The sequence below is a fragment of the Uloborus diversus genome, chromosome 3 (assembly GCF_026930045.1).
Source record: "Uloborus diversus isolate 005 chromosome 3, Udiv.v.3.1, whole genome shotgun sequence".
Taxonomy (NCBI): domain Eukaryota; kingdom Metazoa; phylum Arthropoda; class Arachnida; order Araneae; family Uloboridae; genus Uloborus; species Uloborus diversus.
In genome coordinates, this window is record NC_072733.1 from 184950682 (window position 1) to 184968347 (window position 17666).

Below are 17666 nucleotides of genomic sequence, written 5' to 3' on the forward strand. Positions count from 1 at the left end.
GCCGTTAGCGATGGATAAACAGTTAGTTTCGATTGAGATTTCGAACTGAGTGCATTTTTGCTCTGTTTATAGCGAGGCATTTCGCTGTGTTGTTTTCGTATTTGGAAGTAAATACGTGTGTAAACGTTGAGTTTACGGTGTTGTGTGATAATTGCTTAATTGCTGATGAATAATTTAGCAGTTGTTGACGATCTTTCCTGTACATAGTGTAAATAAATTTCCTGTGTTTTTATCAAGAACTGTGTCTTCATTTCAAGAAAGTGGAAGTCGCACCGAATCCGTTACAATACATTTTTAACTATTTTTAGCTATTAATGCTAAAATGAAACAGTTATCGAGAGTGTGGGCCAAATAAAAGACAATATTCTTTATTAATTAAGCATACGATAACAATGTAATTTGTTTTACCTAAAAAAAATTCTATGCGCCGTTGAGATTCAAATAGCGTATATTCACCCATATAATATTTGAAACTAAATCGCTTAATATTAAATTTATTGCCAGGCCCGGCTTCTGGGGCCGGCAAAATTCGAAATTGAAACTTTTTTTTTTTTTTTGAGTATGAATATCTGTTTCAGCGTCATAAGATTCACTACTTCAATGCTAAAAAAAAAATTTAAAGTGTGTACCAGTGTTTGGATATACAAAACCTAGTTTGGAATTTAACCAGAAACTCACTTTAATTTTAAGCACTTTACTATTATTTTTATTTTATTAATATATTTTTTTTACATATTATTATTATTCAATTGGGGGGAGAGCGGCACTTGTCAACATCGCCTAGGGCGGCAGAACTACTCGAGTCGGCTCTGGTTATTGCTTAAATAAAAGCAAATCATTTAGGTGTAGATCACAATATTTTATCTCTTCATAAACAAAAATTCATTAAAAAAACATCAAATTATTCTTTGGGTTAAGTCTCCCTAGTTAGCTTGCGTTAAAGCTCCCTAAGTAGCTTTTCTCTTGTTTACCTGAAATTTTTAGCAACTTAGGCCAATAAAATCAAATCATTCGGACTAAATCACAATATATTATCTATTCAAAAATAAAAATTCATTGAAAAAACATCAAATTAAACAAAAACATTAAATTACTCTTTGGGTCAATTCTTCCTAGTTAGCTTGGAGTCAAAGCTCCCAGTTAGCTTTCTTTTGTTTACCTTAAGTTTTTAGCAACTTGGAGCTAAGATTAAAGCAACTTAAGCTAGATTAAAGCTATACGAAACTACTTTATATCAATAGATAGCTATACAAGTGACTAAAACATGTATACTTTTAAAATGCATTTCCCTCAAAACTGGAGGATAAAATCTAAAAAATTGCAAAATCTTCAAAATTTACTTTTTAGGTGCAGTATCATTTAACACTGAATTTCTTGAAAACCACTGATAATTCTTGTCCCTGCTAAAATACTGTTGTGTGACTGGTCAACCAATAATATGACTAAAATTTTCCCTAAATATCCTTTTCATGGAAAAAAATCATGTGTCAACTCTCCCATGGGTCAAAACTCCCTAGTTTCGCCTACTAAACCAAGATTTTGTAATATAATCTCTGCATAAAATATTCCCCTAAGTTAAAAATTTGAATTCTTTAAAAGATATCAATACCAGTTATTCTCGACTGCAAACAAAAGGCAGGCGAGTGTTCGCATTCTAATAAACTGGCATTGGCACGAGAGGACAACACCCTAATTGAGGTCGTAGATCTGGAAAAAAGAAGAAATCTTATTCCTTCACAGCTTCTAGTCGGAAATCGAGATTTTATTGATTTTGTTTCGAGTCATTTATTGTAATCTGCCTTGACACATTTGCATACAACAACTTGATTTCTTTCCCTTAATTTCAGTGGTTCATGATTTCAATACTTCATGCATTCCCAAGATAGTTTTTTTTTTTTTTTTTTTTCATAATTTCAGAGGCAGTTTTTCGGGAACTTGAAAAATGAATTTTAGCGGTACTACAGAAGTATAGGTCATAGTGTTTAAATATTTTAAATTACTAGAACTCAAAAATTACTATGCTTTTTTTTTTTTTTTTTCACGAATGTTCTCGGTGCTCGAGTAAATTGTATTGTATGATTTGATGATAAGAAAAAAGTAATCGGCGGATCCGTATTAGATTTGCTTTCTTTATAAGTACTTAGTTATGAGCTTTTTGTTGTTCAAGAAATTTTACATCTGTGTTTCTTGGTTTAATTGATGGGTCATTCCATCGTGACGAACTTAACATTCAGAGAATCTGTTTTGTTGCATAACGTGAGTTTTAAACGTCTAATAATCATTTACTTGTGGTTTTGAGGAAATTTGTGAAATAGTAAAGCTTTTGTGTAATATTCATGCAATGAAACACAGTAAAAATTGCATAAATTTAGTTTTTGAAACTAAATTACTATAGTGTGACGAACGTAACATTTTTGCAACTTTGAATTTGCAACATGAAATTCGACTCTTAATTTCTCTAAAGTTTAGGTAGGGTAACGGCACCAGTAACAGACATGCTTAAGACATCGCTCTCAGGTTAACTCAGTTTTCTGACCCTATTAACGTATTTAGATTTTTAAAATTATTTTTCTCCCATGCAACAACATCTCATCTAACGTTTGGCTGCTTCTGGATACTCTGAATTGGTCAAATCAATTTTTATTTGCTGAATTTAGAAGAAAGCTCCGAACCCCAGTAACAGACACCGAAAAATCTGATAATACCCAGTTACAGATAGGCTGAAAGGATACATAACAGACAGGATGAGTAATAGACAAAATTCCCTTTTTCTCGTAAAAGTTTGCAAACGTTCTTTATTTCTAGTACAAATGCCTTTAAATTGAAATGAACAATAATTGAGTACCTACCCAACTGGAAAATTTTTATCACAAAAAATAAAAGAAAATAAAATAAATTAGAATTTAAGACGACAGTGAGGTTTTTACAAACAAAACTTAGATTTAAACTTATGCAATTATCTGGATTTAAACTTCCAAATTGGAAATATTTTACTTGTAATATAAGTAGAAAGGCAACTTGCCTAACAGCCTCTTTACTAAACAATGCAAATGTAAAAATAAAAATACGTAGGTAATCGGTCTTCTTCATAATTCTTCACCTCCCTCTGAACTCGAAGCTGGAAGCCACAATTTCGTGGTTTCGTTATTGTTTTTTTTTTGTTGTTGTTTTCTCCTTTTCATCATCTTTTCCTTTGCTTTCTATTTCTTGGTGTCTTCCTGTTCCTTCTTTTATTGAAGTCTTGCTTTAGCTCGTATCTTCTTAACCTCTTCTTGTAATTTCTGCTTTTTCAACACCACGCTTAGCCAGTCTTGTGAACTAATAAGTGCTACTTGTGTTCTACTGTTGCTGTTAGATTTTATATTTACACCCTTGTCAGGAGCGGCAGGAGTCCAAACAAGAGTTTTTTTGAAGGGGCCTTTGAGTTTTTAGCCATGGCTGAAATACCTTGTGCCAGAAATCTTTACTAATAATAAAGCTGAAAGTCTCTCTGTCCGGATCTCTGTCTATCAGGATCTCTGTGACGTGCATAGCGCCTAGACCGTTCGGCCGATTTTCATGAAATTTGGCACAAAGTTAGTTTGTAGCATGGGGGTGTGCACCTCGAAGCGATTTTTCGAAAAATCGATGTTCTATTCCTTCTTCTGTTCCAATTTTAAGAACAAAATTATCATAAGATGGACGAGTAAATTACGAAATTATCATAACGTGGAAACGTAACATGGGCACAAGCCAATTGGCGAGATACGAAATTATCATAACGTGGAACTGTAACATGGGTACAAGCCCATTGGCTAGAAAATTCACCATACATTATTTAAATATACAGGCGAACCAAAAGACTTTTTAATTTTTCTATTACGGGCAAAGCCGTGCGGGTACCACTAGTTCAAAATAAGTCTTGCTTGTTATCCACCTTGAATCCGACTTTCCTAATCCCCAACCATGGGGCATACTGAACTTAATGCTATCTCGGATTCTTGCGTGTTTATGGATCACTGTTGGTGGTAGATGTCCAGCAGCGTTTGCAGTGAATAAAACTGACACATTATTTTTCATCATTGCTCACAACTTGGTATACATTTTTGTCACCTTTAATTGCAGGCACTCGGGATCCCTTTGAGTTGAGAAAAAATGAAGTTTCGTCGCAATTAAAAATTCAATTTGGCTTTCCTAAAATGCCAAGGTGGTTGATGTCTTTCTTGCTTCCTTTTACAAAAAAGGAAGTATTGTATTCGCAAAAAATCGACCTTAATTTCTATTTTACTCACCCCCGAATGAATATTGAGTTTTTTTTTTTTTTTCTACTCGACCACAAGTGGATAAGTGTCTGAGAACATATAGACACGCGAAATATCCATAATGATGATTCCCGAGCTAATTACAACGAATTTTCTTGTGACGTCTGTATATACATATGTATGTGCGGATGTATGTCGCATAACTCAAGAACAGTAAGTCCTAGAAAGTTGAAACTTGGTACGTAGACTCCTAGTGGGGTCTAGTTGTGCACCTCCTCTTTTGGTTACATTCGGGTGTTTCTAAAGAGGTCTTTTGCCCCTTTTTTGGAGGTAAATCATTGTTTATTTCGATGTAAACTCAAGTGGTGTTAGAACTTAGCGAACACTTGGCGATATATCGCCAGTCTTTAGGTCGCCAAGTTGGCGACAAATTTGGCGATTTTTTTTTTAAATTTTAATTTTGGTTTCAATTCGGCCACTGTTGGTGACATTTAGAGAGTAAACAATTGAATCACATTAAAATTGCCAGTAATGGGGAAATGACATTAAATTGGAGTAAAAGGAAATCATGTGATGCACACATCAGCTCGTTCTTTTACGTAATCAGGAAGCCTAGAACCAGTTGCCTAGGAACTTTTGAACGGGACGATGTGAGGTTTTCATTGATCCTATGAGCGACTAAAGGGTTCCGTTTAAGAAAACCACTATACCATGATTTCTCAAGTCTTCAATCAGTAAAAGAAACACTGTCTAAAAATTCTTCTTTTAATATCGGAAACGCTGCTTTAGATGATGAGGTTATCCAGAATAACAGTATTTTCTCCTCGTCCTTTGAAAGCACTGGGTCTGAACCCATCCTGCTTATGCTTATGCTAGGATAAACTCCTTTCACTTTGTTCAAAAGTGTAACTCGTGGGACTCAATTTTTTCTTGCTGAAGTGGCAACACTCATACCATTACTATTTACATACAATAAGGCTGTTTGCGTTTGTTCTTCACTGTAACAAAATTTCATAGCGGAGGGGGGGGGGGCATCTTGAACTGAAAAAAAAGAGGTGTATTCACTATTATGAGACTCTAAAAAAATATGGTAAAAAATGCGACACCACGTCTGACACTAGTGACGTTGTTCGATTTTCAATATTAAACCTGTGGGCACAATCAAATCAATGAATAACGTCTCCTGGAACGAAAAAAATGAAAAAGACTTCAAGGACCAATAACAGACATGGTTGTTTGTTACTAGAAAAACGAGCTTTTTGGGGATGAGTAACAGACACAGATAAAACTCACATTAGAAGTGATTGTACGTGGAAAACGATGTGAAAACCGAAAAGATCCTAGTTCAAACATTAAAAATGCCTCCAGCATGCACGTATATCGACATTTTACAATGGAAAATGATGGTTGAAAACACTCACCACCTTAACATACACAGCTAACTGCAGCATGAAACACCACCTAACCTCTTGGTAGCTATTCGTAACCTTCGACTACTGCCTCGTAAATACCAATTGAGTTATGAAATTCGCTCTGATAACACTAGATGACTGCACCGTATTCTTTGGCCACAGCAACATCAGTTTAACCTGCCTAAAATTCTTATTATTTCAATCCAAACTTATGACTGTCTGTTACTGGACTCTTTTCTGTTACTGCCGTCACCCTAGATATTATTGTAAAAACAGTGCAATGCGTTATTTTCATTCCTAAACTTTGTTTTTCATGCAGAATAATACTGTTACAAATTCTGTAAATAGTAATTATTGTAGTAACGTAACCTGTAAATAGTTTCCCGTAATGAATATGCAACCCCTTTTCATTCGGCTAAAGTATACGACCCCCCTATTTCTTTTTTGTTCATTGATAAAATTTGATAACGGTCTACTATTTTCTAGAAGCGTTTGGAATATTTGAGAGATTTCTTTCGATGTTTATAAAGGCGTCCCGCGTGATAAATGTTCAGTTTCGATTGAGATTTCGAACGGAGAGCGTATTTGCTCTGTTTATAGCGAGGCATTTCGCTGTGTTGTTTTCGTATTTGGAAGTAAATACGTGTGTAACCGTTGAGTTTACGGTGTTGAGTGATATTTGCTTAATTGCTGATGATTAATTTAGCAGTTGTTAACGATTTCTCCTGTACATAGTGTAAATAAAGCTCCTGTGTTTTTATCAAGAACTGTGTCTTCATTTCAAGAAAGTGGAAGTCGCACCGAATCCGTTACAATACTGATTTTTTTAAATAATGTAAGAGAAATGAATATTTCTTCAAAATATGACGTGTGACGAACGTAATCGTGAAAAACATAAGTCTGAAGTTACGTTCCTCACGGTGAAGATTCCTTTATTCAGTAAGTTACCACCCTATAGTCAGGGCTAAGGTAGAAATACATATAAATATACCTGCCTTGCCTGCAATATTCGAGTTGAACCGAACCATTGTTTCGGTCACTCGTCTGGTCAGTGCTAATTCTATGTTAGCTACCAGTTTGTTTGGCTCTCTTGGCTTCCTTAAGAGGTTTTCCACCTCCAGCTCAGTTAGTCCTGTGCCGGGTTGATGAGTGCTAATAAGCACGAAACTGCAGTCCTCGGCTGGAATTGACTGAGCTGGCGGTGTGTTTCATGTAAGACTCCTTTAGTTTTTTAGACCTTACGCATCTAAATATTAATAAGTAAGCAACTATACTTTGTCTTAAAATTAACACCTTTATTAACAAATTTTCGCCATGGATGAAATAAATGTTTTTTTATTGGCTTTGTGCCAAGTTTATTTTTTACTCGTCCGTTTTGAAGATAAACTTTTTATGCGACAGCTTTGAATTTCTGATCCCCAACATTTTTATGTGACGAAGGTGACGTAGTTGTTTTTAATTGTTACCAGAAATAATGAAAAATTATAGTGCTTGTAAGTTTAGTTTTGTTAATAAAATAAACAATATAATTTCAAGGCTTAAGTAAGCATATATTTGCGGATTTTATGATTTGTGGATTTTGGTCACTTTAAATGCAAATAATGCAGATTTTCGAGGATTTCTTCTATTCAAGTCAAGTCATCAGTCTAAAAGCTTGATTTACATTGCTAAGGTTTTGTCTTGAATTTAGTTTAACTTTTGTTATTTAAATTAACTTTATTATTACTGTTATTTTTTTATTGTTTTTTGGTAACTATTAAAAGGCTGATTTCGAGTAATATTTAGTTTTCTTAATGTTTATAATCTATTTTTCTTCATTAAAATACACAATCATCTTGTGAATATGCCTAAGTCAGACGCAGAAAGAACAAGAGATTGGCGTGAGAGAAAACGTGCGGGTGAAATGACAGTTAAGAATGTGAAAAGAAGAAAAGATAACACGTTTTACTTCTATCGTGAGTCTTTACAACAAACCATTTTTTTAAAATTCCTCATAAGCGGAGCTTTTTTTCCAGAAAACTATCAGGAAATGTAATATTTTTTACGAAAACAAAATCAATTGTAAGGATTGTTTTTTCAAGAAGGCTTAACTTTTTGACTTTAATTTCTGCCACGTTAATTCCAATACTGTTATTATTTAACAAGATAACATATAAGAGTCTATTTTTTTTCTGGGACTACTCGAACAGCATGCTTTTTGAATCTTTCTGCAATCTTGGCATGTTGAGAAAAGGGAAGTTGCATTGGTTTAGGACTCGATACTAAGTTAGCTTACTAGCTTCCCTGCAATTGATTCTCATCTCCTGACCTCACTTTTGATTCCTCAATCTTTTTGATTTTTTTAATCGGTTTTATTAATTAACTTATATTTTGCCGTAATATTCGCATACGCTCTGCTGCTTTTTCCTGTCATTTTCTTTTTATCTACCTACCATTCTTGCTCTGCTTTAACTCTTTTTCTTTAATTTTTTTGTGCTGCTTCTCCCATAAAATACAACCCAAGAACATTACACAAATATGTGTTAAAAAATCGAGTTAATTGTTGCGAAAATTACAAAATATTATACAGGGATATTAAAAAAAAAAAAAAAAATTATTTTAAAATATACATTTCATTTATTTTGTGTTGAATTAAACGTTTGAAAGATGCAGTGTTTGTTTCAAGCGATTGCGTTCGACACAATCGATTTGTTACGTTCGTTACGCTGATGACTAATTGTTTATATTTTAATAAAAAAAATCGACATTTTAAATGCATTCTAGATAGCTCTTGGGAAGAGGATAAAGCAAAAATTTTCTTTTTATAGCACTTTAAAAAGTGTGGAAGAGAAAATACGACGTTTCGTGACGAACGTAACCGGCCGTTCAACACATAATTCAAATTAGGCTCAACGAGCAAAAAATAAAAATTTAGTGAAAGATATTATAGAAACTGAAATCTCAAAATACAAGTAATAACTGGAAAAGAAATTTACATCAAATGCATGCTTAAAAAATTACAGGTCGCGTTTCTTGAATGCTTTATGGTTTAAACTTACATGTTGTTGTTGAAGATCTTCAAGCAGTAATTATTCTACGCGCTACATCCATCTAGAAAAAGGTTTCACCAGATTCAAAAATTAAAAAGTGTTATACATCATTTTAGAGATAACAATTAATATTGATTGAGTTTGAAATTTTTGCCTGTAGGTTGACCTTTTCATGGAATGGACCCTGATGCTAATTCTTTATACCAATTATTACAATAATATGAATTAAATTTCAGACGTAAGTAGGGTTACAAAAGTCTTACTTTGGGGAACATGCATTGTTGTGCTTCTATCCTACATTCTGTAATGAAAAAAAAAATTAAAACCATAATGCAATCTGAAAGGGATACTTTAAACGTTTGTCTTAAATAATTTTCTTTTTTAAATCAAATTCAGTTCAACTGATAAACTGCAAATTGTTTACGTTTTATATTTTAAACTTACGCTATATACTCATTGCAATTATGCATGGTTTTCCTCAGTCACTGTTGTATCATTTAAGCATGTTATTTTTCTACTTCTGCCTTTGATTGAATGGTATAGTTTCCAGTTTTTTTTTTTTTTTTTTTTTTAATTTTTTTTTATCATTAATGAAAATAAAAAAAACTTTATTATTATTTCTGAAATTGTTCAGTAGTTATTTGCGCAATTTTTTTATAAACTATTTTGTTTTGCTTTCGTGAATTTTCAATAAATATTATGAATTTACATTTAAAATATTTGAAAATATAGATATAATACAACCTTTTTTATGCTGGATATTACACGCACAGTTCGGTTTCTCAGGGGTTTTTTTTGCAGAATTATTTTGATTTTCCTTATCAATTGGTTAACCACACGTAATAATAGTGATTTTCCATGTTTTCTATAATTTTGGACTTTTTTAAGTCATAGAATCTGCTGTGCTGTTGGACTAATAAGCTTTCTATTATAAAACTACTTCTTAAATTTGTGATTCTTAGTACATAACATTTTTTGGTAGAAATATATTCATGTTTAAAATAATTCATCTTATAACTTATCCTCTTATTCGATTATTTTTTTCAATGTGCTATTGTATAACATCATTTAGTTTGCCAGTATTCTTATAATGAAAGCTCTCTTTCTGAAGAACTGCTTAACAAGCAAATAATTCTGTAATAAATCATTAAAAGAAGCTGCATAAAAATATTAGGAGTTCAAAATATTACGACTAATAGTAATAAGTATTTAATTACCAAGTACTAATATTTAAAATATTCTGAGTTGTTTATAAGATCAAATGATGTGTTATAGCTTGAATATCTTTCGCCATTTCAAGCATTTCCGCTAGAGGTACTGAATGGAAATCTGAATTTTATCGGAAGTGAACAGTTTGTCTTTGACCATATCATGTGCGGTTCAGATGCGTGAAATATTCAAATATTCTTGAATTATTTCACTGTCTACTTCACCTAAGCAAGGAATATCTTGTCAGACGTCACTTCAGGTATGCCCTGTTTTCCGACTTCGTATATGAAACTGACGGTACACTGACCTTTTCTTGAATTGATTATTTACCGGTATTTTCTTAAAGTTTCGAAGTTTTTCTATAAGACTATTTTAGTGTCTTTTGTTTCCTTATATGAATGAATAAAGAGAAGATTGTATAGAAATGAGTCTTATGTTTTGAAAAATACTTTTCCGGGCTTTGTGATTTAAAAAACGTTGCACTATGAAGGGAGAGGCGGAAAACATGCTTTAATATATGTTAAACTTCAATAAAGGATTCGAATTTTGGTACATTGAATGAGTAAAATAGTTTTGGTGAATAATACAGCATATTTCTTTGATCCATGTTTAAATTAACTTGGAACTTGCAGGAAACGACTTTTATTTGCTTGTGTTTACTTTCCATTATATTGTACCCTGTTCATTTCAGTAACCGGCTGAAGCGCCCTTGCGTGACTTGTGATGTCTTATTATAGAGATCTTCTTGGGTCTCGATGCTTATTGTTTAATATCGTGTTATTAGTTGCATTTGCATTGCATTGGAGCTAAATGCTTGTTGTAAAGATTTCCGGTAGTATTAGTTTTTTCACCGAACTAAACATAATTTTCATTAATTGTCAGTAACCTCATTCGCATTTTTGTGGCTTTGTAAACTTCTAAATACTCTCTTGCTCTTGTGCTTTACATGCTTAGTGTGTTAGAAATTTTCGTCATTTTCCTTTTCATTTAGTGGCATGTATTAACTTTAAAAAAAAAAAACTTTACGGAATACCTTTCAAAATTTTTACCACTGCCAGGGGTACCCGGAAGGGAGGTCACGGGAGATCACTGTGACCTTCCGAAAATTCTTAATGCGGTAAATTTTGTCTAAATATTGCAAATTGCCAAACAAAGTTGCCAAATTGCATTTTTTAAATGCCTGAATGCTCCTTTACTTTAGAGGTACGTATGTGTGCATACCAGTATTTTATCATTCGGAAAAAAATGGAGTTGTATTCGGCAATTTGAGAATTTCTGCCCTCCCAAGAATACGAGTTCGCCCCTAATCACTGCATCATTTTTTCTGTAGAAATGTTTATTTACATATGTTAAATGACATATCGTTCATAAGCAGCAGTCAAGTTTCCATGAGGAGGTTCTTTTCACACAACCAGAAGTAAGATAGTTTAAATTGGTTAAAAATAGACTCATGGAATAGATTTAAATTCAGGGCTGCGGAGTCGGAAGGAAAATGGCCGACCCCGACTCCGACTCCTGGATTTTGAAATGTCCGACTCCAACTCCGACTCCGGATTTCTTTTATTATTTTTTTTAATTGTATTTTTTCAACTCCCTCTCTCCCTTTAGGGGAAGGGGGGAAACCTCTAAACAGAGATTTAAATATTAATTCCTTTTTATGAAAATTTCGCATTTTGTTTTTTATTGTAAACCCAAGACGTATACAACGTTAGAAATTCAATTTAAAAATCAAATTTTCCAATAGTTACGAGTTAAAAAGTGAGATAACTTAAAAATCACTTTTAAAAAATTTGAAAAGGATTATCTGTAATTTGCCCCCCTTTAATGTTTAACAAATTGATATTGATCAAATCGTGTGCTTTCAATTTTTGAAAGCTGTAACTTGAGAGAAAAAATGCTTTTTTTCTAAATCCAAGTTCTTGAGAGGGGGTGGTTGCTCCGGGTGACACCCATCTGGTAGATGACACCAAAAGTTAATTTCAGAGTTTATAAAAAAAATAGAAATATTTTAATTCTGAAAATTTTCGCGAATATATTTTAAGTTATATTTCATCAATAAAATTTCAGCGAAAATAGGGCACATATACGTCAGGAGCTAATTTTACACAAAATGCGGGGTTATATAAATTTGTACGAATAGCTTTTACTATACCTATATTTCTTCTTCGCTAAATTTTTAATTTAAATTTTATTGGCTGCTTTAAAATTAACCTTACTATGAAGATTTTAAGATTAACTGCAATTATTGAGTGTTGTAATCAAGAAATCATTTACACTTATTTTGTTCCATAATTTTTAGTGAGAACCAAGCTTATAGAAATAGTCTTAATAAAGGGAAAAAAACATTAGATTATTTCATCGGATCTTTTGGATTCGTGCTTTCGCGCCATAACTTTTTTGAATTTGCCGATCACCCTTAAACGTTTCAACCTTAGCTACGGGCCTCGACTTACTAATTTTTTTACATTTCTTTTACTATTTTATAACCGAGATCGAACAAAACACTATATTTCTATTTTTATTTGAAAGTGATTACTTGAAAATGTTAGGCAACAAAATCGTTTGCTGACAGTTGCTATTAGTTAAGTTCAAAAGCAAGCAAACTAGGGGACGGCTACAGAAAGTTCGGTAAGCACTCAAGCTAGCTGATTGCCATAATGGCTGTTATTTTCTCATTATTATCTTTTTATACATGTAATCGAACCAATTGGTAATCAGTTTTTAAAAAATGCAAGGAGAATCAGTGAAAAGGATAGAAAAAAAGAAGCTCGGAGTCGGCATGTTTTTGAACGACTCCGACTCCTTTACCCCAAAATCTATCCGACTCCGACTCTTCGACTCCGACTCCACAGCCCTGATTTAAATAATCACTAAGCAGTAAGTAATACGCAGCCGGCATATAGTAGTAAAACCTAAATTGGACAAAAGTTGCTGCATTTAACTATCAGGTTTGTTAATATGTTTGACATCACTTATTGAGGACATTCTGGTTCACTCAATAAGTATTGCGAACCCTTCTGCGTCTGTACTACAGATGGTATACCACGAATACAAGGTAGAACTTACTAACTTCATAACTTAAACCAGGAATGCCCTTCCCTTCCCTTGAAAAAAATGACGCACCCCTTCCAAATATTATGAAGATCCTTACGAAAGAACAAGACGCCCGACAAACAAAAACATTGCTAAAAAACCCTAAAAATTTCAATGGAACAACCTGAGCCATGACCCCCCCCCCCTCCCCCCAGGGTATGCTTCCCCTAAAGCTACATATTTTTTGAGTAGTGTAGCTGTAGTGAATATTGAATGAGGTATATGGCATTTGTACTTTAAATGTCGACCAGTTACGCATATGCTGTAACTGGTTCGGACAAATTATTTTAGAATCAAAACCATAAACTTCTCAATCGGTATTCACGGTCCAGCAAGCAGGAAGGATTAAGGGCAGTAAGACTAATGCAATGTTGGAAGAGTCTGTATATGGTGTTTCCACGCTATTAACTTCCTCGGTTCGATCGTAAAGAGAACACTTTTGCCGAAATATAAGACCAAAATAAAAGCAAAAGTTGCACTTTTTTTCTTCCCAATCATATATCATTAGTCTTTTTTATATTTTCTTTTTTTTAAATCTCAATATATTAAATTACGTTGTCTGGAATTATTTCAAGCATTAAATGATCTCTTGGTAGATCGGATTTAGAAGTGAGACCCTTGGGGTGGGAAAATACTTTTATAGTGTAGACTGTTAAAAATGCTCCTCCCCCCATAAAAACAGCGGCTTCAAGGAAATTATTAGGGACATTCATCCCCAAAAATTGGATTCGTACATGAATTTCTGTCGAAACTTTTTGTGACTAAAATGTATCAGTTTGTTATTTTTGAAACAGAATTTCGAAACTACCATTTGAAAAAACATTTAAAGGTATAGTTTAGAAATATGGAAACATTAGATTTATGTTCATTATAACATGATGGGGAGATCAGTGACCCCCAAGATCGCATAAACTCATCGATTAATAAAAATATCCTTGAAGACAAGACGAACTATAAGATATTGAATAAGTCTTGAAACCGTAATGAAGGAAAAAAATCGCTGTTTTAAATGTACATTACATGCTAATAAAAATGTAATGTACATTTAAAACAGCGATGTTTTAAATGTACCTCAAACTCACTAGTTTGTATGAACTTGCGTTTTCACAATTCTATTGAAAAGAATATTCTTAGTTTTGACTCAATCCTAATAATAATAAAAAAAAAACTTTGCTGACAGCAATAAAGATCCTTAGTATGTTTTGAAAACGTTTGTTATATACAGTTGCTAGGCGCATCAATGTAATTCATAATCAATGGAATTATATATGCAGGTAGTTATCAAAACAATCGAACCACTTGGAAAAAAAAAAAATTGGGAATCGCTACTCTGCCGTTAATGTTCTGTTTATAAAGGTGCCCTTCTAACTTTAATCGCTCACACTGGTGACTCTATATGGTGACAGGGCCTGATTACCGCACAGGCCTACTAGGCCTGGGCCTGGGGCCCCCTCTTCCTAAGGGGCCCCAAATTACTTAAAGAATTATGCATAGCATTACAACTATACAAAAAATACACACATTTTTAAAATAATAGCCTTCAGGGGGCCTCCAAATTATTGTGGGCCTTGGGCCTCACTTTTAGTTAGTCGGGCCCTGTATGGTGATTGAGTTCTGTGGTCACTTTTGCTGCTGTTGTTCGCTTTTTAGACACTACAAACCGCTTCAATACCCGTCGGTTTATTTCACTGAGCTTCTCTTTCCGCCCACTATTTTGCTTTGCCGAGCTTGTCTTACCGCGCTGTGTGTTTGCAACATGACTTTAGATACTGTACTTTTAATGCGCCAAAAAGTAGAAATATTTCAGTTACACTTTCTTCAGCTAGACGCGCTCCAACAATTTGGCCTCTTTAAAAATTTGAGAGGTCCGACATTTCACATGCTTGAAAAAAATCCAAGACTTCCAAAACTTCCGTTAAACCACCAAATAGTACCAAAATATGTACATTGCTATTTATAAAAAAAAAAAAAAAAAAAAAGATCTAATTTTATTCTTTATTACTTACAAAGCGCATTCAAAAATGTTACTTTTATTCTCAAGTGTTTCCATTATTTCGATAACTACCTACCTATATATATATATATGCATGTATTTTATATATACCGACAAAAATTATAAAATTTTAGGTAAAATCTCAGCACAAGGGCTTCTGTAGAGATAAAACTTTATTTGAGAGTCTTCGCATATTCAAATCTTAATCGCCAAAATTTGTCAACTTAGTCGAAAACTTCGTAAACGAAAGTTTTTCCACTTAATGTTAAAAGAAAGCTAGATTGAAAAGAAATCAAATCATAATAGACGAAATAAATTAAGGAATGTTCGTTTTGTTTGAGTTTCGTCAGATTCTATTAGATCTCGTTATTTAAGAAATTTAATAAGGCATTTGTAAGTCAGTCATACATGTTTTTCATTGCTTTTTTTGCAGAAGATGTTAATGGCAATTTTTTTAGAAAATACTTATGCATGTATGAGACTTTTTATAAATGATGTCACGTTTTTAGGGAATTTCGTGAAATTGTGACAGTTTGAAAAGGAAGAGGGATAACAGGAAGTGTGACATCACACATCTTTTGTATGAGAATGTTTATGAAAAGTAGTGTGACGTGTGACAAAAGGGAGAGAGGGTAACAGGAAGTGTGACATCACACATCTTTTGTATTAGAATGCTTATGAAATGTAGCGTGACTGGTGAGAAAGGAGGAGGGGGGGGGGGGTAGGGAGTCAAAATGTTGAAAAAAGTTTGACATCATTTATGGACAGCCCCTATACTAAATTGTTACATGAAATTTTTTTTTTTTGGATTCTTTAGGTCGCATCAAGCGTTGCTTTGTCTGTAGATCTAGAGGTGAGCTTGGAGACTGTAAAGATCCTTTCCCCCACAATGCCACAACTGCAGAAGAGCTACGAGCTGTAGAAGCTTCCCCTTGTGCTTCAGGATGGTGTGCCAAAATTATTGATGGAAAAGGAGATGGTAAGACACACACAGTGTGTTAAAATTTTTGCTCTTGTACATTGTTTAGTTTTGCAACCAGTTAAGAGTGAGAAAAGTTTTATTCATGTTGATGAGATCATTGAAACACGGAGGTGAAACATTTGTCTATTTCACCTGAAAGCATTTTGTTAAATAACGAGCCTTGTCCCTGAAAAAGTATGAAACGTTTGAGCAAATAAGAATCCTTTTGCTGGCTTTGCTGGAGAAGCATAGATGGTGGAGTTGTACTGTATTTACACTACTTTTGTAGTTTTAACTTTTTTTCCATTCGTTCTCTGCGAACCATCAAAAATGTATGAATCCATCCTAACGTTGTATAAAGGTTATAGCAGAAATCGCCTCGTGGATTTGGAAGGGTTATGCTCTACATTGTCGTAAGTGATCGTTCGCTTTAGATTTAAGATGTTTTGTCGAATGTCTAGAAAAGTATCTGATGATTTATCTTAAAACTTCAAGAATGTAGAAAACATGTAAGACTTTATATATTTCAACCAGAATCTTGGAATTTGCCTTCTGAAAGAAAGCTTTCGTAAACTATTAGCTGCATTTCAAATAAGATGCTTAAGGAAGTTTTTTTTTTTATATGAAATAGAAAATAAGTATTATTATTGTTTCAACAGATATACCAAACAGGTAGTACTCTAACTTACCTATCTGGGGTATATATATATGTTATCTATGTTTTTACTCTAACTTGCGTTCTAGTGGAAAATAGAACAAATCTCGCAAGAAAACGAAACGCGATTTTGTCACAGGCAAAAATCGTTGCAACTTTTACGATGACTGAAATTAGCAAAAAAAAGAAAAATCATTTTTACTCTACCATAGTTGATTTCTACACTGTTTCTTGCACTGTTAAATGCTGTTGCTGAACATATGAATACAATAATTGTATGAATACAATAATTGTCTTATATCAAATGCATGTTTTCTAATCTAGAATACGCTATTGCTACTGAAAGAATGTGCCTTCAAAGACCACCTGGAGATGAAGAACAGCGTTGTGCCCCAACCATTTTCAAGGGCAGGAGGGTCATGATGTGCTTTTGCAAAGGAGATCTATGCAACTCTGCCAATCTCAACATTGCCAAACTAGGTGGACTTGTTTTTAGCATACTTGTCTATATTCTAGGTCGACATCGGTTATGAACTTTACTTTCCTAATTTACTATATTAAACTGTGTTATGTGCAACTATGTATTGTAAAAGCATCGAAATATCATGCCGCCATTATGAGATGAAAAGAAGCCTGCTCTCAAACATGAAACTATCAAATTATTTTATTGGTGTTCATTTTAATAAAATGTGAGATTTTATGAATGGTACTTACTTTTTTAAAAATATTTTATCACTTAAACTAGTTGTTAATAAACAATCTATGTTTCTACAGCACGGAGATGCGGAACCGACAGAAATGCAGGCTAGAGAAATAATATATTAGATTTTTTCTGTTGTTAAAGAAAAAGTGTTAGATCACTGTACTTTAGTATGTATCTTGCGTAGAACATAGATCTCCCTTTCTTCCATAATACCTATTTCAAAATTCCAAGGGGGCAGTGGCGCACACAAGGGAGGGGTCCAGGGGGTCCGGACTCCTCCCAAAGGTCTTGCTTTTTTCCCCCGATTGATTACGATTCTATGTATTTTGTACGTAAACTAATTTCAAACAAAGGTAACATTAATTTCAGT

General features: G+C 33.5%; 1 protein-coding gene across 1 annotated transcript in view; it reads left to right on the forward strand.

Annotated features, from left to right (window-relative positions):
- The window catches only part of LOC129218672 (uncharacterized), a 31241-nt gene extending 13961 nt beyond the window's left edge, over positions 1–17280 (forward strand). Inside the window, exons 2-3 of the mRNA XM_054852992.1 lie at positions 15795–15956; positions 16918–17280. Coding sequence (XP_054708967.1) covers positions 15795–15956; positions 16918–17126 — 371 coding nt within the window. The 3' untranslated portion in view covers positions 17127–17280. The remainder of the gene's footprint in view (positions 1–15794; positions 15957–16917) is intronic.
- Positions 17281–17666: the final 386 nt, after the last annotated feature.